General features: G+C 36.5%; 5 protein-coding genes across 12 annotated transcripts in view; 3 read left to right on the plus strand and 2 right to left on the minus strand.

Moving 5' to 3' along the window:
• Positions 1-711, minus strand: part of LOC120359204 — a 37492-nt gene extending 36781 nt beyond the window's left edge. The window contains exon 1 of the mRNA XM_039455963.1: positions 235-711. Coding sequence (XP_039311897.1) covers positions 235-657 — 423 coding nt within the window. The 5' untranslated portion in view covers positions 658-711. The remainder of the gene's footprint in view (positions 1-234) is intronic.
• A 228-nt stretch (positions 712-939) lies between these two features.
• Positions 940-5535, plus strand: LOC105196930 (pre-mRNA-processing factor 17). 4 transcript variants are annotated; one of them, XM_026137645.2, is made up of 10 exons: positions 940-1364; positions 1868-1989; positions 2114-2330; positions 2702-3028; positions 3235-3449; positions 3534-3797; positions 3981-4114; positions 4195-4416; positions 4577-4773; positions 5406-5535. In XM_026137645.2, the coding sequence occupies exons 1-9, from the start codon at positions 1265-1267 to the stop codon at positions 4752-4754; spliced, it is 1779 nt and encodes a 592-aa protein (XP_025993430.2). In that variant the 5' UTR covers positions 940-1264; the 3' UTR covers positions 4755-4773; positions 5406-5535. The 4 variants fall into 4 exon arrangements, with proteins under 4 accessions (XP_025993430.2, XP_025993431.2, XP_025993429.2 ...); XM_026137646.2 differs by having other exon boundaries at positions 5403-5419; XM_026137644.2 differs by lacking the exon at positions 5406-5535 and having other exon boundaries at positions 941-1364; positions 4577-4874.
• A 125-nt stretch (positions 5536-5660) lies between these two features.
• LOC105196929 (serine/arginine repetitive matrix protein 1) lies at positions 5661-15720 on the plus strand. 4 transcript variants are annotated; one of them, XM_011163086.3, is made up of 16 exons: positions 5661-5754; positions 6929-7018; positions 7240-7362; positions 9088-9258; positions 10176-10339; positions 10429-10620; positions 10703-11521; positions 11989-12126; positions 12195-12695; positions 12853-13081; positions 13239-13327; positions 13410-13645; positions 13737-13898; positions 14004-14491; positions 14566-14682; positions 15594-15720. In XM_011163086.3, the coding sequence occupies exons 1-16, from the start codon at positions 5743-5745 to the stop codon at positions 15594-15596; spliced, it is 3534 nt and encodes a 1177-aa protein (XP_011161388.2). In that variant the 5' UTR covers positions 5661-5742; the 3' UTR covers positions 15597-15720. The 4 variants fall into 4 exon arrangements, with proteins under 4 accessions (XP_011161388.2, XP_039311896.1, XP_025993428.2 ...); XM_039455962.1 differs by having other exon boundaries at positions 14566-15720; XM_026137643.2 differs by having other exon boundaries at positions 12195-12368; positions 14566-15720.
• A 41-nt stretch (positions 15721-15761) lies between these two features.
• On the minus strand, positions 15762-18373 carry LOC105196932 (DNA-directed RNA polymerase III subunit RPC4). Of its 2 annotated transcripts, none has more exons than XM_026137649.2 (6): positions 17789-18373; positions 17584-17716; positions 16513-16810; positions 16340-16431; positions 16030-16275; positions 15762-15937 (listed from the first exon to the last, which is right to left on the minus strand). In XM_026137649.2, exons 1-6 carry the CDS (start codon positions 18097-18099, stop codon positions 15818-15820), a joined length of 1200 nt encoding a protein of 399 aa, XP_025993434.1. In that variant the 5' UTR covers positions 18100-18373; the 3' UTR covers positions 15762-15817. The 2 variants fall into 2 exon arrangements, with proteins under 2 accessions (XP_025993434.1, XP_011161391.1); XM_011163089.3 differs by having other exon boundaries at positions 17584-17701; positions 17789-18371.
• A 6432-nt stretch (positions 18374-24805) lies between these two features.
• The window catches only part of LOC105196933 (four and a half LIM domains protein 2), a 153913-nt gene continuing 152020 nt past the window's right edge, over positions 24806-26698 (plus strand). The window contains exon 1 of the mRNA XM_011163096.3: positions 24806-25192. Within this exon, the coding sequence (XP_011161398.1) occupies positions 25148-25192 (45 nt within the window). The 5' untranslated portion in view covers positions 24806-25147. The remainder of the gene's footprint in view (positions 25193-26698) is intronic.

Consider the following 26698-nt stretch of genomic DNA (forward strand, 5'->3'; position numbering starts at 1 on the left):
TGCATGTACATACATACAGTCGGTCAATACCTCGGAAAGCACATCAATCGCATCTGTTGGCACACCTGGCGAAGGGATGAGTGCCAAGCGCGCGTACACGAACTTTAAATTTTTCCTATCCTAACGGCTATGCGCGATTCATTGAGTCGCAATTTATACAAGCGCAATTAAGACGAGACACAAATACTGAAATGTGAGGGCGAATAAACTGTAAATACAAATAAATTGACTCACCGTTCGCTGATCGCTCCGTCCAGCTCGTAGTCTCGTAGTCTCAGCCGCCTCTTTCGAAAATCCAAGATCCTCCTCTCGATTTATACTTGGCACAAACGCACGACACTTGGTTCGTTTTCGGCACTCCCGGCACTCACGCCCGTCGAAAACTTGAGATACGGGATACGGGGCAACGGAGATGACGCGATTGAACGCGCGACGCGACTTCGTGCCATCCCGACCGATCATTGTCGTCTGAACGACACGAAGGATCCAAGATCTCCTCAAGACGATTCGTCTTGATTCATACTTGGCACAAACGCGCGAGCCTTCGTTTTCGAAACTCTCGAAACCCTCCTGATGCTCACGCGTGTCGGAAACTCGGAATAGGAAACAACGGAGAAGCTGCGAAACACGATTGAATGCGACACGACTTTGCATCATGCATCCGACACGACGGATGTCGGTACGAACGTCGACATTTCACTTTCAGCAGTCCACGACGCTCTCTAAACACTCGTTTGCGTCGAAAACTCGTATGGGACAACGAGGATACGAGTTGAAATGCGCTACGAAGCACCACGATCTTCCGCCGTGCTCCCTAACCGACCGACTGCTGGCACTGCCGTGCGTACTGCGTAGCGGCGCGCGTGACGTATGACTCACGTGACTGGCGCCTGCGTGCCGCTGCGCCGCTACCGCCGCCGCTACGCAGTAGCAGTAGCCGGTCGGTTAGGGGTAACGGGGGAAGGTCGTGGCGCGTCGCGACGTATCCTTATTGTCCTACTTGTCCTATACGAGTCTTTGACGCGAGCGAGTGTTTCGAGAGTTTCGTGGAGTGTCGAAAATGAAGTAAATTGTCGGGCGTTCGTACCAACATTCGTTGTCAGTCGGATGTGATGCATTGTGCGAAATCGTGTCGCGTTCAATCGTGTTTCGTATCTTTTCCATTGCCTCGTATCCCGAGTTTACGACGCATGTGAGTATCGGAAGTGTTTTGAGAATACCAAAAACGAAGGATCGCGCGTTCGTGCTAAGTGTGAATCGTCGGATGGAGGATCTTGGATCTCGATTCAAACGTTCGAGAGCTGCAACCGCGACAGAGCTAGTCGGAGCTAGACGGAGCTGGACGGAGCGACTAGCGGCGAACAGTGAGTCAATTTAATTTGTACTTGTATTCGCCCCTACAATTCCGTATTCGCACCTCGTCCTCATTGCGGTTGCGTAAATTGTCGGTACAGTTTGACGAGACGAACGAATCGATCGCGTGAAAGCAGTTAGGAATGATTGAAGTTGACATATTCGTATATGTACGCGCGTCGACGCTCCCTCCTTTCGTCAGGTGTGCCAACAATTGCGGGTAGCGTGCTTTCCGAGATCTAACCTGTACTGACTTGTACCAGAGAAGGTTCCTCTCCGTTCTTCAGGTTCCTCTCAGTTCCTCTCTGTCGCTGGTCTTCGTCAACAAATTGCAACGAATTTTCGATGCGTGAAATTACACCTTTATAATATTAAACACCTTTGTAATATTAAAAATTGTTAAAAAAGAACGTTGTCGTAGTAATCGTAGTTGCTGATATTTGTGGATCGTGTAAAGATAGTCGAGGTTTAATCAGATAAAAATCAATCCGGGAAATTATGTTGGCATTGAAAGATTACGGTAGCAGTGATGAAGAATGCGAGACCGAAAACGTCAACATCATACCCACGCTTCCCAGTGTGAAGTCCACGAGCAATCTACAAATTTGCTCCGCTCCAGAAGTTGTACCACCTACCGTAAGTATTCGCGTACATTCAGCTCATTTTTATTTACCATTTTTGAGATTATGGACAATCCTGCTATTGCTACTTTACAAACATTCCATTTGATGAACGGTTACTTATACCGATGATTATTTAGGGAACGGAATTGTGTGTGAAACACGTAGACCCGAATGCAACAGAACTTGCATACAACCCAAAGTTTGAGGAGCTTTTTGGACCAGTGGTGGGCCCTGAGAATCCATTCAAGACACAGCAGCAGCGTGCAGCAAAAAATATGTTGTCTGGATATGTAGAGAGTGCTCATATTAGTGAATTTCAGTTTGAAAATCAAAGGAGAACGTTTGCCAGTTATGGTATGTATAATATTCCAGCAAATAAAAATGATTTGAAATAGACAGAAAGAGAGAGAAATTATGATATTTTTTTTAATTCACTTTTAAGATTTTTCAAATCTATTTGAAATCAAAAGTAAGGGGCGTTCTTAAATTTATTAATTAAAAAATCGCATTATGTGCAAATGCAACTTTTACAGATTAAAGTTGCATTTGCGCATAATGCAATTGATCAATTGAACTAAAAAACTCACTTATAATGACATGAATCTATCTAAATTCAAAATACTGAATACAGCATTTTATATTTCAAATATTTGTGTAATTAAATGATATTAATCTAAGCTTTAAATAATACCTAAATTTTTATTGTTTATTGTTATATATATCAGGATACGCTCTCGATCCAACTGTGGATGGTAGTGCAGACGAAGGTAGAATTATGATTGGTGCGATGGAAGCAGCAGAAGAATCGGGCGGTAAGACCGTTTTTGAGAATACTGTCTTGAGACCATCGGATAAACGAAAAAGACACAGAAATAACAATCCATCAGATATAGAAGGTTTTTTGGGTCCTTGGGGTGGTTACATCGATGAAAAACGAATTGTCAAGCCAAGTGAAGAGGAGTCTGCTGAATTAGAAGAGATCTTGGCCAAACGAAATAAACGAGGAAAACAGATGGAGGAGAAACCACTTGAGGAGAAGACAGTATTACATAGTAATGTCCTTTTATATATATATATATATATATATATATATATATATATATATATATATTGTTACAAATACACATATTAGCAGTAGAGTTGCTTTTAGGAAAAATTTCAGAATACATTTACATCTTAAACAATTTATGAGAATAAAACTTTAACATGAATATTGATTGGAAATATATTTATAATGCTTAATAATTTTATATTGCAGTCAAAGACAGTGTGGATTATCAGGGACGTTCATTCTTGCATGCACCTCAGGATGTAGGCGTGAACCTAAGATCGGAATCACCGCCCGATCGTTGCTTCTTACCAAAGGCGCAAATTCACACATGGGAGGGTCACACCAAAGGCATCTCGCAAATCCGATGGTTTCCACGCACAGCGCATTTATTACTGTCTTGTAGTATGGACTGTCGAGTGAAGGTATTTGATTATTTTTATTTGGTTTGTTAACGTATTATTTGTGCGCAAATATCATATTATACTAATGTGTCTTATTGCACACAGTTGTGGGAAGTATACAAAGACAGGAGATGTGTTCGTACGTACTACGGACATCGACAGGCTGTTCGGGACATAAGTTTCGACAATGACGGCAAGCGATTTTTATCAGCGGCTTATGATCGCTATGTAAAACTTTGGGACACGGAAACGGGAGCTTGCATCAGTCGTTTTACAAGCAGAAAAATCCCATATTGCGTCAAATTTAATCCTGATCCAGATAAACAGCATCTTTTCGTCGCTGGTACCAGCGACAAGAAGATCATTTGTGTAAGTTAAAAAAAGGTTTATCAAAAACAATGTACTAATAAGATTTAAAATTTCAATGATACAGATACATAAAAATCCCATTTATTCCTGATGATAAAAATACAATAATTAATGTAAAAGTAAAGCATTATTTAATAATATATATTTTTAATGAAATATTAATTATTTAATATTCTGTTACAGTGGGATATACGTTCTGGTGAAATAACACAGGAATATGATAGACATTTGGGTGCTGTGAATACCATCACATTTGTCGACGAAAATAGACGGTTTGTTACAACCAGTGACGATAAAAGTCTCCGAGTTTGGGAATGGTATGAATCCACTAATTCTTGTGATAATTTATTTTCAAAAAATTTAACTGATCTATTACTAAGAATACTTTTTTATACAGGGACATTCCAGTGGATATGAAATATATAGCTGATCCATCTATGCATTCCATGCCGGCAGTAACACCGTCGCGAAATCAGAAATGGCTCGCTTGCCAAAGCATGGATAATAAGATTGTTATATTCTCGGCGTTAAATAGATTCAAAATGAATCGAAAAAAGACATTCACAGGGCACATGGTTGCAGGATACGCGTGCGGTTTAGACTTCTCGCCAGATATGAGGTAATATTTTTATATTTTAATGATTTTATTTTAATTAGATTTAAAATTGTGTGTGTTTTTAACAAAATGTTCAGTAATATATTTACAATCTTGATTACTTTTATGTAAAATAATCAAACTTTCAATGAAGTCTTATGTTATACCTGTCTTCTCATTCCAGTTATTTAGTGTCAGGAGATGCAGATGGTAAATGTTACATATGGGACTGGAAGACGACAAAGTTGTATAAAAAGTGGAAGGCGCACGACGGGGTATGCATCGACGTGTTGTGGCATCCACATGAACCTTCTAGACTCGCTACTGCTGGCTGGGATGGCAAGATTAAGTATTGGGACTAGAATGCTCCTCACACGAGCTGTAAGCCACAGTTAGCCTTATTAAATAAAGCTATATTTTGTATATTTGTAAATAATAAATATTGTGAAAAATAAAGTAAAAATAAGATTTTTAAACACTAATTAATTGTTATTGACAATGGATGAATGCGAATAAATATATAACAACGTATGCAAGTATTTTTATAAACTATAAATAATATCAAATTGTTTATCGATCATCAGCAGTCCATTCCATATGTCGATGGCTATGGCTCAATGCACGCCAACCATTTTTTCGCTTTTATGGAAAGAAATAAGAAAGCAAAAGAATAATTGGCTATTCGCCACGCGTAACACTTTGCGCATCCTGTGTGCATTGAGCCTATATCTCTAGGTTTGTCGCGTTGCATGCTCCAATATATTCCAACGTGCTCCAATGGCTCCAATACATTTGCCGCAAATGCATTAGAGCACGTTGGAGTATGTTGGAGCATGTGACGTGAACAAACCTATTTTTTGAGAACTTTGAAAGACCCATGTTTCAATTAAACTGATTAAGAAATTGGCCAATCATAGTCAATTTGTAGAAGAATAATCAACTATGATTGGCTAATTTCTTATAGTGACGGCTATTAGAAATCAACCTTTAAGTCTACGTTTCTGTTTAAGCAGTTCCATGCTTGTCTTTTGGATCGCATCTAGATACTCATGTGTTAATGGCCGCTCTGCGCACGCCGCTTCTATTGCACGATTGTACAACGGCATAACTGGGCACAACCGCCATATTAGTAAATCTATTGGAGTTCGCGTCCGTATGATTTTTAGCGAGGTAATTTTCGGAAGAAGCTACGCTTTTTTGCGATCGAACACCATCATTCATCGACGCTCAGTACGCACGTGATTTAACTCGTTTGTTTCCTGTCGCAGAGATCCAGCTGTCGACTGACATTTCGTCGATTGAGCGCATCTTGTCTTGCCGAGTTCCGGATTCCTGCTGCACGTTGCCAAGATGATGTACACGGTAATAAGGAGCCTCGCGTCGCCCGGCGCGTTATTTTCTGACATAATCTTTGACCTCGCTCTCGGCGAAAATGCCGGAGGCACTTCACAGTTTTCGCTTTTGCGATTGGGAATAATCGATCGTGTTCAAACTAGACTTCATGAAACGCGAATGAGTAACAAGATGGAAATGATAATAATTTGAGATACAAAATTTCTATTTAATTTCAAAAAGACTTTACCTTGATAAGTTTCTAATTCGAGGAGTAGAAAAAATTGGAATGATTTCATTAGTTGTATCGTGACTATCTTCTACATTCGTTTTTTTTTTTCTGAAAATCAATATTTTTGTTTAACCTAGAATGGCAAATACTTTTGAAGATTGACGACTTGTAATTTTTAAATGGCACTTACACAATAATATTGTATAATAATATTGTTTCTTATATGTTCTCTGTGTTCTGACCATTTAAAATGAACTTAATGTAAAGTGAGTCTTTAAATTCATTGATTTAGTTAATTATATTATGTTTATAGGAAACTTTGCTTTATGAAAGGCATATTTAGGTATAATACGATTGGTCATTCAATGAATTAAAAAATTTACCATTAGCTTCCAGATACTCAATAATATGTAATATTCTTAAATATTGTGCACTAATATTAAATGTGTAGGGAAGCTGCTTTATTCTCTAATTTTAGATTAGAATAGATTTTCAGTACTGGCAGTGAATTTTGGAAAACAGTCTGGATTGTGAATTAACTTTTAGGAGATTGTGAAAAAATTTTCAGTAATAGTAGAACCCAAAATCAAATTTCAAATCTATAGCTATGAAACTCTCTTTGCACATGAAAATGATTTGCACCAATATTGACGTCAAAGCTATTATCTGCAGAAATAAGAAAACATAGTTTTCATATCTTATTATATACTTAATAAATAAATTTATAAAAATATATTTAAGAAAAAAATGAAGAAATAGTAGGAATAAAGTGCTATAATGTAAATAAATAATTTACTTCTACTTTCCACTGTTTTTTTTATATTATATTCCTTAAAGTTAGACGAGTTGTGAATGTTTATCATTTTTTTTAAATGAGACCTGGTGCATATAAGTTTGAGCAATCCTATTCTAGTACATGAAACCTGCAGCTTTTATATAGAATTTTATCTTTTGCTTATCTCTTTGTTTTAGGGAACGACGGCTTCGCAGGACACCCGGTTCAGCGACAAGGAGAAAAAACTTCTAAAACAAATGAAATTTGGGGATTCATTGACACAGAAAGTAATTAGCAATTTTTATTTGCTTAGAATTCATGTATTTTTAAATTTTATAGATATTTAATACTGAGTATCTTACATTTATGATATTTAACAAATTTATTTTAAATGCAATTTTATCATGGAAATACTCTAATAATTATTGTCATATAAGTCTATGCATAAATATTAATTTCTGATTTAAGACTGTGAGATAACACAAATTTTTAATCATATTTGTCATAGGTGGATATGAGTAAAGTTAAACTTGATGTGATTAAGCCATGGATCACAACGAAGATCACGCAAATTCTAGGAATGGAAGACGACGTGGTAGTAGAGTTTGTGTATAATCAGCTCGAGGAGAAGGTAAGAGATGTGTCGCACTTAATTCGATTGAAATTAGATGGTTTTACATGAGAGATACACTTTTAGTACTATAACTTGTGAAAAAGCAGTAATGTAGTAATGCAATCACTTGGCTTTTTCCCCTCATCATTATAGGAAATCGATAAATACACATTATTTCAGCACGATGATTTCGTATAAATCGCAAGCGTATTCTATTCAAACTCTGCACGACGTGCCGAGTTTGGATAACACAAAGCAATGAGGCAGTTATCCTGACCTTTTGGTATACTTGCCACATTGTTATTTTTTTTTATTTCCATAAATTTCATCGTCACTCAGTATACAAGTATCATCATTCCTCGTTTTTAATTGGCCTATATTATCCCTTTCCAAGCGTATCCATTTTCAACAAAAAAAAAGAGAAAAAAAGGTTAAAAAACTGATCTGTAGCTGATCTTGTCACATTGAACTGTGCAAAGTCAGCCTTTATCATATATGTTTGAATTCCCCGTTAGTATAAGTAGAGACCGTTGGCGGGGCCCAACCCTTTTGTCCAAATGGCATTCGGATGTGCTCCTCTCTACATCCGATTGGCCGCCTTTCTATCAGCCGTCAACCCTAGTGTGTCAGCTGTGGCAGTTGGTATCTCAACGTCACCTTAGAATCGCCGACAAATCTTCAGCTTCAGCAGTTACGCTGTCACCGCTGCTACTGCCGCTGCTGCCATCGTCGTCGCCGTTGCCGCCGTGGTTACTACACGTCATCGACAACGTCATCGCGAGACATCGCCGACATCCCGAGGCGATACTTCCATCATGTTCCTGTCCCTTTCCGGAGCTGCACACGAGCTTGCCGATATCTGCGAGCCGCCTGCTACAATGGAGCTGCGTCACTTCCGTTCACCTAGCTGCCTCAACCGAGGTAGCGTCTGTCATCGCCAAGCCGTTGGACTTAGAAAGCTTCGCGGCTTTCGCCCAAGTCTCAACTTCACGATGACGTCGTTTTCTTCTAATCATCTTGTCTCAAGATGATGTCCGCGTGACGGAACTTTCGTCTACCATACAAGCTACCATTCCGTTGGAATGCCGCCAGTATCCAAGAGCAAGGTCGGGCGCCAACCTGGCGCTTATCTACCGCCAAAACTCAGTTCGCGAAGGACTTCGATATTCTACCGGACGTACTGTCGGTCACGCGTCACGGCATGATTGAGGCGAAAACGGCACCAGGAGGTATCTCTACACATGGTTTGACTCTTTGCCACTGTCACAGGTTGGTGCAAAGGTTGATCCTTTTATACCACATTATCTCTTCGATTTTCAGGCGGATATTTTCGCCAAATATTTTAATATGTACATGCTTCTCTTTCGTTTCAGCACATGCACCTTAAATGGTGTAAATATTAAAATCGATGAAAGGTGACGAGGTATCGGTCTATTTTCTGCTACTTGCATTTTAATATAATTCTTTTTTCTCCTCAGTATGTTACTTATTTAATGCAGGTGCAAAAGAGCGTGGTTAACGACATTGGTGGTAAGGCAAGCTTAGATATAAGACAATATCTGCTTTTTCGAGGGGGAAAAGCAGTTCGTAAAAAAATAGGAATATCAATTATATCTATCAAAATTTCTTAGTCAAAATTTAACACATTACTTTTATTTCGTTGTTAAAATCCATTTGCACAAAAAACTTTTTGTTATTCTTTTATGTACGGAGAATTAAATTTGTACGTTGTATATTTTACAGTTTCCCGATCCCCGAAAAATGCAGATCAACCTGACAGGCTTCCTGAACGGTAGGAATGCCCGTTCTTTCATGGGTGAATTATGGGACCTCTTGGTCTCTGCTCAAGAAAGTGTTACGGGCATTCCCGAGGCTTTTTTGCAACAAAAAAAAGATCAAATTAAAAAGCGTTTGGTAATTATCAGTTTTTCACCTCTATATAATAGTCATAGGGCTCGTAAGCACGTGTAACATAATTATTGCTAAATATGGGTATCTGATAATAGCATTGTATGTAATTTTTATTTAGTAAATATTTGATACATATATGGGAAAAATTTATGTAACTTTTATTATTGTTTTTTTACTAATAATTATAATTAAAAATCCGATAGTTATATTTAGCATTTGTATGTGTGCATACGTATAGCTTTATGCAAATATAAGAGATTTCATTGGCTGAACTGATTTGTACTCAATGCGACTTAAATGCAAAAAATTTGGCACTAACTCCAATAGACAGTATCGGTTTTAGTGCAAATTGAGTGCACTCAATGCCACTTAATGAAAAATACTAAGATTAGCTTATTACATCCTTGAGCCTGTATTATACTATGCATTGGACATAGTAGAAGATTGTAAATTGTAGATTAAAGCTGAAATTCATAATCAATTCTTATTTTAAGACCAGTAATATGCTAATACAGCTTTGTGATTGGTTGATGAAATCTTAAGATAGTACTTAAGATGGTTTTAAATATGTATAAAAATTGATTATGCATACCAACCTATAATTTGACTTATCAAATAAATTTAATTTTAATTTGTTTTATTCTGATTGATTGAATTCTAATCTTCAATTTACAATCTCCAATGAATAGTAGTCTGATAAGATCTGAATGAACCGACTTTATAGATAGAAGTTACTTGAAGTTTCTTAGTGACTTACTACATGAACAATTGAATTGCTATATTTTGACATTCAGTGAAATGTTCAATTGAATATAACCTAAATGGACAAGATCAATTATAACTTAGTTATTTTTAGTTGTAAGGAAACAATATTTTGTAAATAACATTAGTTTATATTATGTTGTAATATTTCAAACTAGGAAGAGCAAGAGAAGCTTCAAGCATCTCTGGCGGAAAAAGAGAAAGAGAAGGAGCGTGAGAAAGAAAAGGATGACGCTGATAGTAAAGTGAGGAAGGAAGAAAAAGATCGAGGTTCATCGAAAGAGCGCAGAAGAGATCGAAGCAGAGATCGTGATAGAGACAGGTATTATTATCAAAAGAAATGTAACTTTCAACAAGCATGGTTATATGTTACATTACCTATCTTACCTATCTTACCTATCTTTTATATAGAAGCAAAAGAAGCAGATCGCGTGATCGACATAGGGATCGTGATCGATCGAGTCGTAAAAGAAGATCCGTTTCAAGATCGCCAAGTAAAAATTCGAAGGATAACGGGAAGGATATGCCCGAACCTAAGGTCGAACGGGAAGATTCGCCGCAACCGGAAAATGCTATACCTTTGATGCCAGTCAAAACTAAGCCGTAAGTAAACCTAAATCATATTTATGCATTACAAAAATATACATTTTATGTTGTAAATACATTTAAAATTTTATATTTACAGGGAAGCCGCAGTAGCAATATCAAGATTGCAAGCTAAATTGATGAGCATTGCTGATGGAAAAAAGAAGAATAATCGCACGCCATCACCGGAATCATTGGACAAATCAGCAAGGAAATCGCGATCTAAATCGCGGTCTAAATCGCCGAGTCGTTCGAAGAAATCCAGAAGCAAATCACCGAGTCGAGATTCGAAGACGCGTCGATCACGATCGCCTGCTTCGAAGTCGAGACGATCTCGTTCCAAGTCGAGATCTAGGAGATCTCGATCTAAATCCCGGAGATCGAAATCGCGTTCGCAAGATCGTAGCAAGTCCAAGCGAAGCAAATCTAAATCGCCAAGATCGCGATCACGCTCACGATCTAAGAAATCCCGCTCTAAGAGCGAAGACAGGAGCAAGTCAAGAAAATCGAGATCCGATTCGAGCGACTCGAGGTCCTCTAAGTCCCGCTCAAAGTCACCAATAAAACAGAAGGACATTGGAGATTCTAATAGAAAACGTGACGGTAGTACGAGCAGCAGCTCCGAATCCGAGGAGGAGAAGGACGCGAAGGATAAGAATGACTTTGAGATACGAAAAAAGAAGGACGGCGTGCAAGCTAAGAGATCCTACAGAAAAACTAATAAGGATGATAGCGGTAGTGATAGCGACTCTAGTCGGGAGAGAAAATCAGCTCCTAAGCGAAGAAGTCCTTCGCCACGTAAGGATAGGGGTCGATCTAAGGATAGAGATCGAAACAGATCACGAGATAGATCACGAGACCGATCGCGAGATAGATCGCGAGACAGGTCACGCGATAGATCACGAGATAGGAACCGAAGGTAAGATTTATTATAATAAATTTTTTATAATTTATGTCTGTTTTTAATTTATATGTCTATTTCCATTATTATAGATTAACTTTGATCTTGGTTTAATTTACTCTTATAATTTTTACAATTATAAAAAATAAAGAATAAATTAACTGAGATCAAAATTAATTGGAAATGGACATTAGTCTTTTTAATTGTAAAATTATCTGGAAGAATTTTATATATATATATATATATATATATATATAATATATTTTTTATTTTATATGGAATATGTAATCTGTATTACATTATATACACAATTTTCTTGTATTATCAAAAGATTGAATATTGTGCCAATACACAATTGTATATTGTGTCAAATCAAGCTCAGTAAATATTACAGTGCAATAATGTTCACGATGTATCTAATCTTTTTGTCACAAAGAGTTCAATGAAGCAATAATTTATATAAATTTTCAATTTCTTGTTTTCAGGAGATCATTGGACCGGGATCGTGATAGGAGGCGGGAGCGAGAACGCGAAAGGGAGAGAGAAAGAGAGAGATTGGACCGATACAGCGGCAGTCGCAGCATGCGACCACCTTCGGTGCGCAGACCGCCTAATAGGCGCAGGTAACTGACTTTTTCTGTACCAAATAATTTTGTCTGTGCATTACGTGCATAAGAAATTGTTCCAACAGCCCTCCGCGCAGAAGTCCGGCGAGATATCGTCGTAGGTCACCAAGCCCTGAAGATAGGCGTCGCAGGAGATCGTTGGATCGTCGAAGACGGTCGTCGGAGAGACGTGATAGGCGCCGTTCACCCGATCGACGAGGGAGCCGTCGTTCACCGGACGGACGGGATCGTTCGAGCAGGTACGATAGATCTTCCTCACGCGACAGATCAAGTAGGCGGGATCGCTCCAGAGAACGACGGGATAAGGATCGTCGATCTAGATCTAAGGATCGTAGATCGAGATCCAAGGATCAGAGATCATCGGTGGATCGTTCGAGAGACGGAAAGCGGTCTCCCGATCGTTCGAAGGGTACCAAGGATAAGGCAAAGGACAGAAAAGTGGATGAGAAAACTAAAAGACCACCCGATACAGGATCGCGAAAAGAATTGCGAAATGGCCGGTCTAAATCGAGTAGCTCGGAAAGTAGCGAGAGTAGTTCCTCTAGCAATGAGGACGAGTCACTTAGGTGAGTGAAATTTTCACTTTGAACATGATACTTTCACGGAAGCTGCGATCAGTGGATAATAAATCGATGGATACTCGGTCGTGGTGTATCCGTGTCTCCATAAATTTGTTGAATAATGTTTTACGTAATGAAGCATATTTGTACTGTGTGTCTGCAGAAAATCGATCGAGCGCAAAACGTCACGCGGTGAAGAGAAGCGCGAAAGAGAACGCGAACACGTGGACGATGCCAAGAAGAAGGAAAAAGAAAAGCCGGTGAAGGAAGAGCCTGCTAAGCGACCAGAAAAAGAAATCAAGAAGATAGAACTTGTCGCTGCCAAAAAACCCGAGCCCAGTGTTTCTCCCAAGAAACTTCAAGCTGCTTCACTTCCTATTACCAGACATAGAGTAAGTGTCATGTTTATTTGATCATCATGTAGATTAATAGAGAAATTCAATTTTATAATATATGTATAATATTTACAGTATGAATACTTTGCTATATTAACAATATAAGATATTGCTACAAACCTTTTCATTAAAAATTTTGTTTTTTGTTCTCAAGTTCTCGAAAAGTTTATCGCGTACGCCGTCGCCATTTAAGAAGACTGAGGACATCGTGGCAGTAGCAGCCAAAATGAAACAGACAATAAAGTATGTTGTAAGATATTGATGTATATTGGATGAATTTGGTGAATATTCTCGATTTCTACAATTGTGCACATTTTACTTTCAGAGAAGACATTAAGGATGAATCACCAACAAAGGCTGGTGAAACGAATTTTACCGCTGGAGACGCTTTTCTTTTAAAGAAAGATGACAAATCGTTGAAAACGACGAAATTAGTAATCGAAGAAAAAAAATCTACTCAAAAGCCATTGGAGCCATCAAAAAAGCCTGTAGAAATGGCTAAAAAAACAAAGAGAGAAAAACGTGATGGTTCTACAGATAGTGAAGACAGTGATGGTGAAGGTAAAAGATACATTTTAATTAGTTAATAACGTATAATAAATGTTTTTTAAACATTTATTATTTTATTTTTTAAATGTTTATTACTTTATAGGCAAGAAAAAAATGAGAAAGATAGAAAAATCGAAGAAATCTAAGAAAGCCTCGACAGATGAAGATAAATCTGACAAGAGCAAAGCTGAATCTAGCTCAGATTCTGAGGATGATAGAAAGCATTCAGATAAAAATAAAAAAGCTAGAGACACTAGTCGAACCGGTAAATTCTTGATAAATAATCAAATAATTGATATACGATTTGATATAATAAAACATAATTGATTTATATATAAATTTATACATAATTTTTATTATTTTGTTATAGATTCAATGGATCGTAATAAAGATAGAAAGGATAATAGAAAACGTGAAGTTACCGAAAATGATTCACGAAAGCGTTCAAGAAAAGAAATAGATGAAGAATTGAAAAAATCAAAAAGATCACGAAAAGATTCTTCCTCGGGTGAAGAAGAGCAGAAAACTAAAAGGGGTAGAAATGAAGATGATAGATCAAGATCTCGAAAATCAAAGAAAGACTCTAGTTCCGACGAAGAACCTAAGAAAATGAAAAAGAGGAGAGATACTTCGTCAGACGATGAAAAATCTAAATCTCGAAAATCTAGAAAAGATTCGACAAGTGAAGATGAATCTAAATCAAAATCAAAGAAATCTAAACGAGATTCCAGTTCGGAAGATGATGATCTTGGGGACAAAGATTCGAAGAAGAAAAGAAAAGTTGACGATAGTTCGGACGACGAAAAGGTGAAAAAGAAGCGTAAGAAAAAGGCAAAAACTAGCACTAGCGAATCTGAGGTAATTTGATTTTATAGCAGATGACTAAATTAATTTTCTTTAAAAACTCCCTAACCGAATATTCATATTTCCAGGAAAGCGAAGTTGAAGAAAAGAAAAAGAAAAAGGAAAAGAAGCACAAGAAACACAAGAAACATAAGAAACATAGAAAGCACAAGAAGAAGAAGGTCGCGGATTCAGATGAATCTGATGTAAGTGAAGGTAATACCGAAGAACTGGAAAAGAAACTTCGGGAGAAGGCATTAAAGTCTATGAAAAAGGGACATAGCATTGAACGAAGTGATTGAGACTAACGTATGATCTCTGAGAATGAATCATGCGTATAACTCTGTATCGTAAAGCATTCTAATTGTATTTGAATATGAACAAAGCCCACTTTACATCATCTATAATTGCGATATAATTCAAGATAGAATTCTATTTATAATTTTATATATCAAATTATGAATATAATCATAGATAAATATAATTATATAGAAAAATTATTGTACTATATGAACCATAATTTGATTTAAAATTATGTATAGAATATTCAATTATTTCTTTGATATAGATGGGTAATTAAAAAATACATGTCTTGAATTCTGTCGCAAATTATAAATTGAAGAAGGCTTAACTTCCGTTTCTTATCAATAATTGGATTATTGCTTTTTATTACTCAATCCCTTCGGTACACTATCAAATAGTATTCGTATTATGAAATGGTTTTTGCCGAAATGTACTGAAGAAAATATGTCCATTAAGATTTACCAGAATTACGTGACTCATTTTCTTGTATCGATAAACGGTGTACAGAGTGTACTTATTCATATTGATATATTCATGTACGCTGATAAGATTTTATATGTTTTAAAGAATTCAACTGAAAATTTACATTTTTTCAGACTTTAATTCCTAAGTTCAAGTGAAATTAGGATTCGTATATACAGCGATTCGTTCGAGTTAATTTGTATAAAGCTTAGTTTTCATTGCAGTGTTTAGAAAATAATAAATAGTATACTTGAATGACAGTGTTACAGCAACTTGTGTGTACAAGAACAATCGAAAACCCATTTGCAAAAACTATGTGTTCTCGAATGATATAATCATTTCTATTTTACAGTGACTCCTAATTTCTCCTAGACATCAGAATCGCCATACCGAATTTGCAGACATATAATGTAACTTATTTAATAATTTACGTAATTCACTAGTATTAAAAGAAAATATAGAAGTATTGAGAATTATAATCTGTATTACATATTGTTTACAGTTCTCCTACAACTCAACATCCTTTTATACAAACACTTTATTAAAGACATATTTACACAGCATATTTACAGACTCTTATGAATTTTCTAACATTGATTCAAAATCTGGTGAACAAATTAATTTACTGTTCACTGGACCAAGATTGATAAGATCACCAGTTTGTGATGCAGCATCTATTTTTACAGCTAAAAGGTCCTGAAAAGTAATTAATTATTAAGGATTGCAGTGGATTGTAGAGAGAGTATTGTATTCTTTAAATTACAAACTATAAAAATATAATTTTATACTTGTTGAAAATCTTGATGCGTTCCAATGTCGACGAAAAAACTCATCTCGCCAAGACGTAATCTCGCTTTACCAGATTTCAAAATTTCGAGTTTGCCCAAGAGACCACTTTTTAAATCATTCAAAATGCAACGCTCAAGTTTTTCTTTATTATCACTTTCTTTATTGTCATGAGTGTTGGAATCATTTGATTGTTTTGATCCTGCTTCCTCTCTACTATATTTCAGGCCTGGCAAAGATCCTGGAAACTATAGATCAATTATTAAATTATATAATTAATAATAGTTATAATGGATTACATGATATTCTTACCTGTATTAATGTATAAGAATTATTTTCGATTATTTTGGAGATGCTGAGATTTTCCTGCATGTGTGTGTATTGTTTGGTTTCCTTTCCTTTTACTATAATTATAAAAAAATACATGTATAAATTTGATAAGATTAAAAGGATTTTATTTACTTATAGCATTACTTATTATTTACTTATAGCATTTTCCAAGATGATTGATTTCTTATCGATCTTGTCGTCGATTGTATTATACATTTCTTTTTTAATTCGAGGCAACGTGAGAGGATACATTTTTTCATCATCCGGATAGTCATCACTTAGTTCATCCGATGACAGATTATTTAATTTGTTTTCTTCTTTTGTCTTGGCAATTTTATTTAGTTTTGGTTTTAGATGTTTTTCAAAATTTGCTGTGCTACTAGAAGCTCTCTCTCTGGAACCCTCATACTTTTTAGGTGGCGTGTATATTCCTTCTGACCATACACCAATAGACTAAAAATGGAAATATCCTTATAATTTATGTTGTACAAAATTGATATTTTTATGATTATGTTATAAGCTATTGAATGCTACATGTATTCTTTCAGTCTCAAGTTCAGATCATACACAAATAGACTAAAAAGTAGAATAATCTTACAATTTATGTAACCAAATTGATATTTGCAATTCTGTTATAAGATATTAAAGGACACCTCAAGAAAACGAATAGATTTAAATTCATGTATTGTGATATTTGGCTGCATATACTATTTCAATTAGTACAAGACATTAATTAGAGTGTTTAAGAGTTATAAGCAAATAAATTAGCTACAAAAGTAATAATGAAAATAATGCAAATAGTTAATATTAAACGTAATATAAATTATTAAAATAATAATTGAATAGACTGCATTTTGCACATGATACAATTAAAGACGAGTTGAGTCTATATACAATCGTAAGAATCTTGGAACTGAAATAATAGTGTTTGTGATTTTACATACAATTTCTGATTCTTTCAAGCTGTGTGCCATTATTTTCGATTTCAAACAGCTCTTAGATAGAATCAGAATAAGTAATTTCACAGAATTAAATTGACAAGTTCAATTTTATATTGTTTATACTACCAGAGCATCTTTTCAGGTCCCTCTAGAGCAAATAAAAAAATCTGTTGTGAAAAATATTATGGCCACAAATTATTAAATTGATTAATAATATAAACAATTGATAATCGAGAGGACACATTCTGTCTATGCTGAAAGATATATGTATAGAATATCAGCAACCTGTATTATATTTCCTTTGTCTCCTTTTCCACGTCCTCGGTCTCCTTTTTCTCGTTCTTTTACGCGATTGTTATGCCTCGATTTCACTGGCTCAGCTTTGATTGAGACTGCTGGATCTCTGAAATCAAATTGTCTTTAACATTTCTGTTATGTCAAACTAACAACAGTTAATATTATCAAACAGCTGTATAATTAAGCAGCTTACTCCTTTTTCTTGTTCCTCTGCACATTAAGATTTGGTATGTAAACTTTCTTTGGTTTTTCAATTTTTATGTTTCCGCCTAGTGTCAGATCTCGTGGTAGTCGATAGGAGACTAGTCTCTGCGTGGCTGTGGTGGGTAAACCTGGCTCCACTTTGATGCTCACCCTCTCCGAAAGCGGTACAGATAGCGACGACGATGATGATGACGTTGACGGTGTTGGTGATACAGATGTGCCAGGTTCTATCTTCACTCGAACGTTCGCGTGAAGAGCGTCGTTCGAATTAACAGACTTATTCGATGCCATTTTTGACATAATCTTCTGGCAACGGTGAGTAATATGTCAACAATTAACCTCAAAGCGATTATCACAATCTCAACTAATTGTCCGTCGGGAGATTTTAGAAAAAAGAAAAACTACGCAATTACCAACATGCATGTTTAATTCATGAAGCCTGCTTTATGTTTTTTATCTACAGTATTGCACGTGTTATGTCCAAAGAGATGTATATAACCTCTTCGGTTAGAGAGGAGCCTGAGAGTGCCTGAGAGCGGCCGTTGACGGCCGTGCACTTGCAAGAGTTGCAAGCAGATGACGTGCGTGGCGTGCGCCTGTGCGGCCGCCATATTGGCTTCACGTCGCTACGTCGTATCGCTTAAATGGCAACGGTCGGTCGGTCGGACGGCGCGAATCGCAACGCATCGCATCGCGCCGCATTTCAACTTGCATCTTCGTCGTCCCGTACAAGTTTTTAACGCGAGCGAGTATCGGGAGTGCCGGAAGTAAAGTGTCGCGCGTTCGTATCAAGTGTGAATCAAGACGGTCAGTCAATCGGTTAGTCGGTCGGGACGGCGTGAAGTCGCCAACGCGTCACGTCGCGTTTCAATTCGCATCTTTGTCATCCCGTTCAAGTTTTAGATGCAAGCGAGTGTCGGGAAAGTGAAGTGTCGCGCGTTTGTGCTAAGTGTGAATCAAGACAAATCGTCATGAGGAGAATCTTGGATTTTTCGAGAGCTGCGGCCGAAACGGAGCTGGACGGAGTGACCAGCGGCGAACGGTGAGTCAATTTGTACGCATATTTACTGTTTATTTGCCCCTACAATTTGCTATTTGCCCCTCGTCCCCATTGCGTTCGCATAAATTATTGTGAGTACGATGCGACGAGACAAATCAATCGTCGCATGAAAGCCGTTAGGCCGGGAACGATTTGAAGTTGACTTCGTGTACGCGCGTTCGTCACTCCCTTCATATTTCACTTTCGCCAGGTGTGCCAACAATCGTGCGAAGTACTTTCCGAGGTCTAACCTGTACAGTGGCATGGTAGTTATGTCCACGTTATAGAGATGGCGTTTCTCTATCGTATCATAAATTGTGGGCATGGTTTTTCCTAATTAAAAAAAAAAAAAAAATTGTAGGCATGGCCATTCCTGTCATAACCGCGAACCGCGAGTAGTGATACGATGAGTCGAGTCTTGGGACCCGAGTTTTCGATTTTCGTGCACACATCCTGTTGCAGACATTGCAGCTTAACAAATAAGAAGCAGTTAGTCAATGTAATTACGGATGGTAACCGGAGAAATGTCATTATCTACTTACGTTAAATACATATAAAACAGGTGCGTGTCCAGACCAAAATTGAGCATTTACGTATAAATAATATAATATTTGAAAAATCTATACTCCTTGTATACAAGGTAAACTATGTTTTTTTACGTGTTATCTATATAAATAATCGATAAATTATAGAAGATCCAGATTTTCTTAAAAATAATACAAGTTGATATTTAATTTAATTTATTTTATTTTTTTCATTTTTTAAAACAATTTTATTACTTAATTTTTCTATATTGTTATTCAATTTATAATAACTTACATTGCTTGAATTATTTACATGAAAAGAATTTATGTGAACATAACATAAATAGTAAATAGTAAATAATTCATGTAGATATAATTTTGAAATTTATTGCAGAATTATATTATAATCTTGCTTACACAACGAAAGTCGCCGAGAAAAGTTTCCACGATGAAAGACAGTAATTATTGCTAAACTTTTTTTCATTGTGAATAAAATATAAACGCTTTTTTTAATTATAATTCAACAGTGCATTACAGAAAATCTAATTCGTTTGATGATAGCTAATACATTAATAAACAAAAATTACGCGCGAGGAACATATATAAATTTTTAATGTGATTCGTAATGATTATTGATAATCCATTTAACACAAAAATATTGCATAAATAAGCATTTATTTATTACAAAATTGCAAAAATGAAAATGTATGTATCGCAAGATTGTAACATTGCAAAAACTTTGTAAAATGTTGTTGCAACATTGCAGCAATTGTAAAAAATATTCGCTTTTAAAAATATTGCAATGCAATATTGCGAAAATATTACAATATAATGATTGGTATTCAGAATACAATAATAAAGTATTACATTATATTATCGCATATTTTGTCATTCTATCTGTTTATGAATGATAAAGTTAATGAACGATAAAGATAGATTAGATAGAATAATGAAAAAGAGCGCCAATTTTTATAAATGCGTTCTGAATATGTATATCACAATAATATATATTTTAACGTTTGATATTATATTTTACGTGTCATTATATTAACACATTTTGACACATTTAACTTCTACAAATATCACATTTTCCTGGATTAATTTTTACACAAAAAAATCCATACTTTTACTGTCTTAAAATACATCTCATTTACTTTCATCTTTGGATTCAATTTTACTTTTTAGAGACTTACGTCGTCTTCAAGGAATTATTTTATTAGAATGTGAAAAATTTCATAATATGTTTTTTAGTCTATGTTGAGTGGTTTTTGAATTAAGAAAAGTAATATTCGGCCGCATCTATCAGGTGGCGATGGCATGTAGATAAATCATTATTTTTCACAATATTGTTAAAATGTTGCTGCAACGTTGCTGAAATAACAGGGTAAAGTTGCATATTATGAGATACTTTTTTTTAAAGGCTTTATTTAATTTTTTTTTAATTTATTTAATTTTTACCTTTAACTCTTATTTTTTTATATCCAAATTATAGTAAATATATTTAAGTTCTACCGTTAAAAGTTAGCAATCTAAATTCTAAATAATAGTTATACTTTGTTGTATAATGAAATATTCATATATAATTATATATAAAAAATTTTTTTCCGAGTAGAGAAATCTCACTACTTCATATTAGGAATCTATCTCATAATAGTTAATTTTACCCTTATTGCAAAAAAGTCTGCAAAATTTTTACAATATTGCACTGTAGCAGGAAAGTTGCTGCAAGCTTCTGTTTTGTGTCGGAAATCACTGTGGATAAATGAATACGTAACAAAATGATTTTCTTAAAATATTTCGATTTTTTTCAATGATATTCAGAAATTCACAAACTGATGATGTTTATTCTGTGCTTTTAACCTGAATAAGTTTGGCGTGCAATTTACGAAATCATTAAGTCTCGTTTGCACTAATGTAGCTTAACTTTAAACTCGGTTTAACTTACTTTCTCTTTTTTGCAGTTCTAAAAATTAGAAGTAAAAGATGGAAAGTTATTTAAATCGAATTAAAAACAAACAGCTTTAAATTACTTTTCACCGAATTTTCAAAAAAATTTATTTTAAGAGAACTTTGTAATGTCTCTGCATAAATTTTGAAAACTTGACGAGAACGCGCGGCGCATGAACGCGCGGCGCATTTCTCCTCGCATCTCTTCCTCGCGCTCGCGTCCGTAGATAAGCGATATCTGCGGCGCGGCAACCTGCGGAAGACGGCGGCGTCGGCGCCGACGGCGACGACGTTTTCAGGACGGCTAGTAGCGGCAGTGACATGAGCAGGAGGAGAGCACCGCCGGTGCGGATGAGGTCATCGTATGGTTTTTAGTCGCGCCGCGCGCCGGCAGTCGCGACGCGGAGCGCCCGAACGCCGGCCGCTGCTGCACGCGTTCCCGCTGCCGCTGTCGCCGCGCCGCACGCACGCGTTAAGGTGCCGAGCGAGCGAGCGAAGGAGCGAGGACATGCGACGACGTGCCACGTGCCACGGCGCCGTGCGTTTCAGCGTGCCCGCGAGTTAACCTAGGTCCTCCTCCGGCAGGAGGTGAAATCGGAGCAAATCCGGCGTTCTTACGGCGTGTTTAGCTGCTTCTCTTCTCTCATCTTTCGCGCGTTTCGAGGGAGGGAGGGAGGGAGGGAGGGAGGGACATCGCGATCTCGCGCCGGGGGTGAATCCCCCGCGAGGAGATTCCACGAGCGGACGCCTCGAAGCGCGAACGCACGATCTCGTTCTCGCGCGCGCGGTCGACGTGAGATGAGGGCCCGCTTACAGGACGAGACGGAAATTTAATTTGTCTCTATATGCAGGGTGCTCTCGATGATCGATATACCATGGGAAAGTGAGTGAGCCCTGTCACGGAACAACGCGTGTTCTGCGAGGATTAACCTGCCCGAAAATAGCGTTACTTTGCCACGAGCTGCACACGTAGGCCGATCGTAGATTTTGGAAAAGATAGACCTTGCGCGAGGCGAATTAAATTCCGACAGGAAACGGACCGCTAATACCTGGCCGAATTGTCGGCCTTGCTTTTATATTTTATCTCGTCTCGTCGCACGCTGGCGTTCTTTATTTCCTCGCAATTTAGCGCTCGCTTTCACGAGAGACGTGCGTTGGTAACGAGCTATACTTTAGAGATATTTCTGCCTCTCGACGAGTGTAATTTGCATAGTGAAGACTTTCTTCGTGGTGACTGTCCTTTCTATATAATCATACATGCGATTATTTTAACAATGCACAGCTGTTGCGTATAGTGCAATACGGGACGCCGTCACGCACGATAGTCGTATTCGCGTTACCTGCGTGTCAGAAAACCGGGTATTGAAACCGGTACAATTTCGGTGAGTTCACGTTTTCCACGCTGTATCGCGAAACGCTACGGTAATCTTTATATTTATCTGCAAAAATTGACGTAAGAATATATACGTGTATCTTATCTATACATTTCCTTATCTTATCTTATATAACATCGGATCCGGATCTTAAAAGTCGTTTCGCGAAGATTAAAATTTTTAAACATCAGTGTTACATAGGCCGCGTCCGCTTTGACAACACTCACAGCGCATCGTCCGTCCTTTAATATCATTTAATACTTGATAAACAGCAAAGGTGAAACGATGCTTAAGAGCGTCAAATCGAACGCAGCAATAAATTTTATAGCAGTTCATTCAGAATCATCTTTTGTTCGTTGCCGTTAGCAAAATCCAACATCAGTTTCGATTGGCCTCGTAGCGTCGACGGACGTCGGAACTCATCGAAATTCATTTTGACGATAGTCTCGATTTAGTATCACGTTCAGATTGCCGAACGTGATTCTGCGAGAAGGGACTTGAATTGATCTCGAAGCGCCGCCGTCTCTGACTTCGGTCGTAGAAGAGCGGATTTGAAGTTCGGTCAGCCGCAGCGTTCTTAAACCTGTTCTGTACTCCCCCTCAGACATCGGATACATCGACGGGTTTTCGAGCAGCTGAAGTATCCGAGAGCGTGTCTTCCTGAAAGTCTTTCGCGCCGGGCGCATCTCTCCTCTTTCAGAATCCTCTCATTAGCCATCCTGTAATCGCGGATGAGTTATTTCGCGCCTCTGGACGCAATAATTTCGCGCTGTTCGCGAAAGAAAAGCTTGTCGAGATGCTTAAACGTTGTCGTCCTAAAACTTTCACGACGTACACGAAGAAATATTAACAAAAATACTCTGTTTTTATGCAAGTTCTTATGTAATTGTTCTTTACGCACTGTACGTTTAATTTTGTTTATAACGCTTATAGTATCAGTTTTTGTTTACGATAATAACACGGAAGACGTGAACCTTATTATTGGAAAAATCAGTAGTTTGTGTTTTAATGAGGTTAAAGGTACAAATAAACCAATAAAGAAATAATTGGATTTAAATTTACAACAGTGATCGTTAAATGCGCTCAGAAATGTCGACGATAATATACATTGTGATTTACGGATAGATAAAGATTATGAGCCTTGCGGATACATTCTACGATAAGCAGTTAAAAGTCTCTCTAGAGAACGTCGATGAAGAAAATAATAATGGAGAATGTTGTTTGTACGACTATGATAGCTATTATGTAAAAATACCATTTAATAAGATATCTGGAATCTAGATATTGCTGACGAACGTTATAAACTCTTTTTAATAAACTCTTTTAATAACACATATCCTAAAAAATGAGATAAAACAGAGTATTACAGATAGAACAAAGATAACAAATAGATCAGAGTATCTCGATGATACAGACACTGTTCTTTTAGTAATGCAATTATTACTGATTTATGTCTGAATTATTAAAGAAAAAAAAGGAATATTTGGGACAGTTTCATATTTACATATTACCGCATTTTCAAATAATTCCCTCTTTCTGTATTCTTTAGTTAATTATATTTGAAAAAAAGTATATAAGATGATATAATTTTTAATATCATATAAGTTAATTAGAAAAAAATATAATTATCTGTGTTGTGTGATCATTGTTATAAATAAATTATTAATCGAAGACTCATTGTCGTTAGAACAATCGTCAAATTCAAGCTTTTCTATTTTTTCTTTTTTTTTTAATTAGAGATATTACGAAAAAAATGTAGAGATGTAATCTGAAAAGATCGTGTTGCAAAGATGAAGCTGATCAGGAAATGAAAAGCAACATTGTGTAATATAAATTATTCGAAAGAATAGAAACATTGTATATCTCTCTATCTACGTAATACGTATCATTTATTTCCGTAATACACGTTTTCTTTTTACGCGCCTCCTTTTTGCCCACTCTCCACAATAATTCCTTCAGTCGGCGAAAACAAACGCGTGCTCCGCGGAGATAGCACGTGCTCTCCAGCGTCGCGGCGCGCATGCGCGTCCTCGAGGGACGCCGCGTTTCAAATCTCACATCTCTCGCAGACGGAAACGCGCGTTCCTCGCTGAAATGTCGCGGGACGGCGTCTTCTCGCGTTCCGACGTCTCCGATTGCGACGGTAGTGATTCGAATACTAAATCTCAAAATATCGTGCAGTTAGCCGGTTGCGGATCTCGCGAATGTACTCGCGAGACTCGCGGGTTCAGATTCGCGAAACTTTCGCGGATGATTATGCGTGGGTGAGCTTCCGGGGTTCGCGATACGACGAGGATCGACAGGATGGAGTTTATTAGTGTCGCGAACTCTCGGCTGCGGAGTGAAAAGTGACATCGCCGAACATCGTGCTCTCTCGTTGCCAATCTCTGACAGTGCACGGGGTGTTTGAACAGGAATAAAGATTGTGAGTTGAGCTAATATCGGGAGTGTCAGGTCGTTGGAAGATGAACGGTGTGCAACGGACCCCCGTCGAGGCTTTCGACACTAAGGTTAGCTGAATCTTTTTTAATTACTCCAGTGAGATTTACCAGTGATGGACGTTATTTCTGCTAACAGCTATTGTGGAGCTGTTATTGAGTTATAATTGTTATAAATATTAATTGTTTAGTAAAAAAGACAGTTATTTGGTTAATTCGGTCAATATCATTGACAATATTGCGTACTACAAATCTTTTGAAAGCATTAATTGGTTGTACAAATTCTGGAAATTCTGAAGACTTAAAAATGTCACTATCATGCAAACGCTTTTAGAAAATTTTTCACATGATAAATGAGCTATCAGCCTTTAAACAGATCTATATTATGGGTTTTTTCTTTATACTGTAATTCAATATATTTATAATGAGGAAATAAGAATCTCAAAAACAAAATCAAAAGAAATAAGCATGCAAATTTGCAAATATTGTATTAATATAAGCATGCAAATAGAAATATTGTCATACATTAATTTGTAGCCTTTATATGTCTATTTTCAGAGCATATGTAAATCTATCACGCAAAAATCGAATTAAGTGAGCCTGCAGAAAATTGCATATACTGTAACATATTCTTAGTACATGAAAATGCAAATTTCTCAGAGTAAAATTTTATTTCTATCTTAAATATTATAAAATGATTTTGATACTTCTCGATATATTTTAACGCAATTTTTTTGAATATTTTTCACATACTCTAAATCTCAAATATCTATTAATTTTACAGGATTTGAGATAAACAGTTATAAAATAACTATTAAAATAAAGTTTTACGTATGAGTTACGATAACCGATGTAACTGTTGTTAAAAAATAGTTATTTATTTAAATAGAGATTTAATATTGAACATCACGCTTTACCTAGCGAAAAATCCATTGAATCAACGTTGAATCGATGACGATTCGATGTCGATTCCATTATCATTCTTTGCTAGATAATTTTTGGAGCTTCATGATTATATATTAAAATACGTCTACGAAATTTTTCTTTACACTTATAATTTTTTAATAAGTCTTGCCGCATGGGGATTTTAATAAACGATGATTTAAACGAAATCTGTAAATCTCTATCTGTGTGTAAACTTTTATTAAACATTTTTATTTTTATAATACTGCTATTTAAAATATGTCTTTCTACTTTTTTGTGGAGGTGGCCTTTAAATAAATATTTGAAACAATGATGAAAATCAGTAAATATTTTTAAGATCGCGCAATTAATCGATTTATTATCCCGATCTTTTGCATTTTACTAGTTTACCAACGCTTTAATGTAACTACTTTTATTGATCGGGATGTGCTTTTGTTTGCACGCAATTGTATATTTAGCTAACCTAAATCTGCGCATCTATTTTAGTCTGTTTAAATCTCTAAATTGTTTAAATTGCATTATCCTTTGAAAATCGCAATTTCACGAATTCAATGGTACACTAAAGCTTAAAAATTTTTGAACAAAAATAATGCTTGAATCTTGCATGTAGAAACTTTGCACAGAAAGGAGAAACTTATTGCTACATATTCTTTG

The sequence above is a fragment of the Solenopsis invicta genome, chromosome 12 (assembly GCF_016802725.1).
Source record: "Solenopsis invicta isolate M01_SB chromosome 12, UNIL_Sinv_3.0, whole genome shotgun sequence".
Lineage (NCBI taxonomy): Eukaryota > Metazoa > Arthropoda > Insecta > Hymenoptera > Formicidae > Solenopsis > Solenopsis invicta.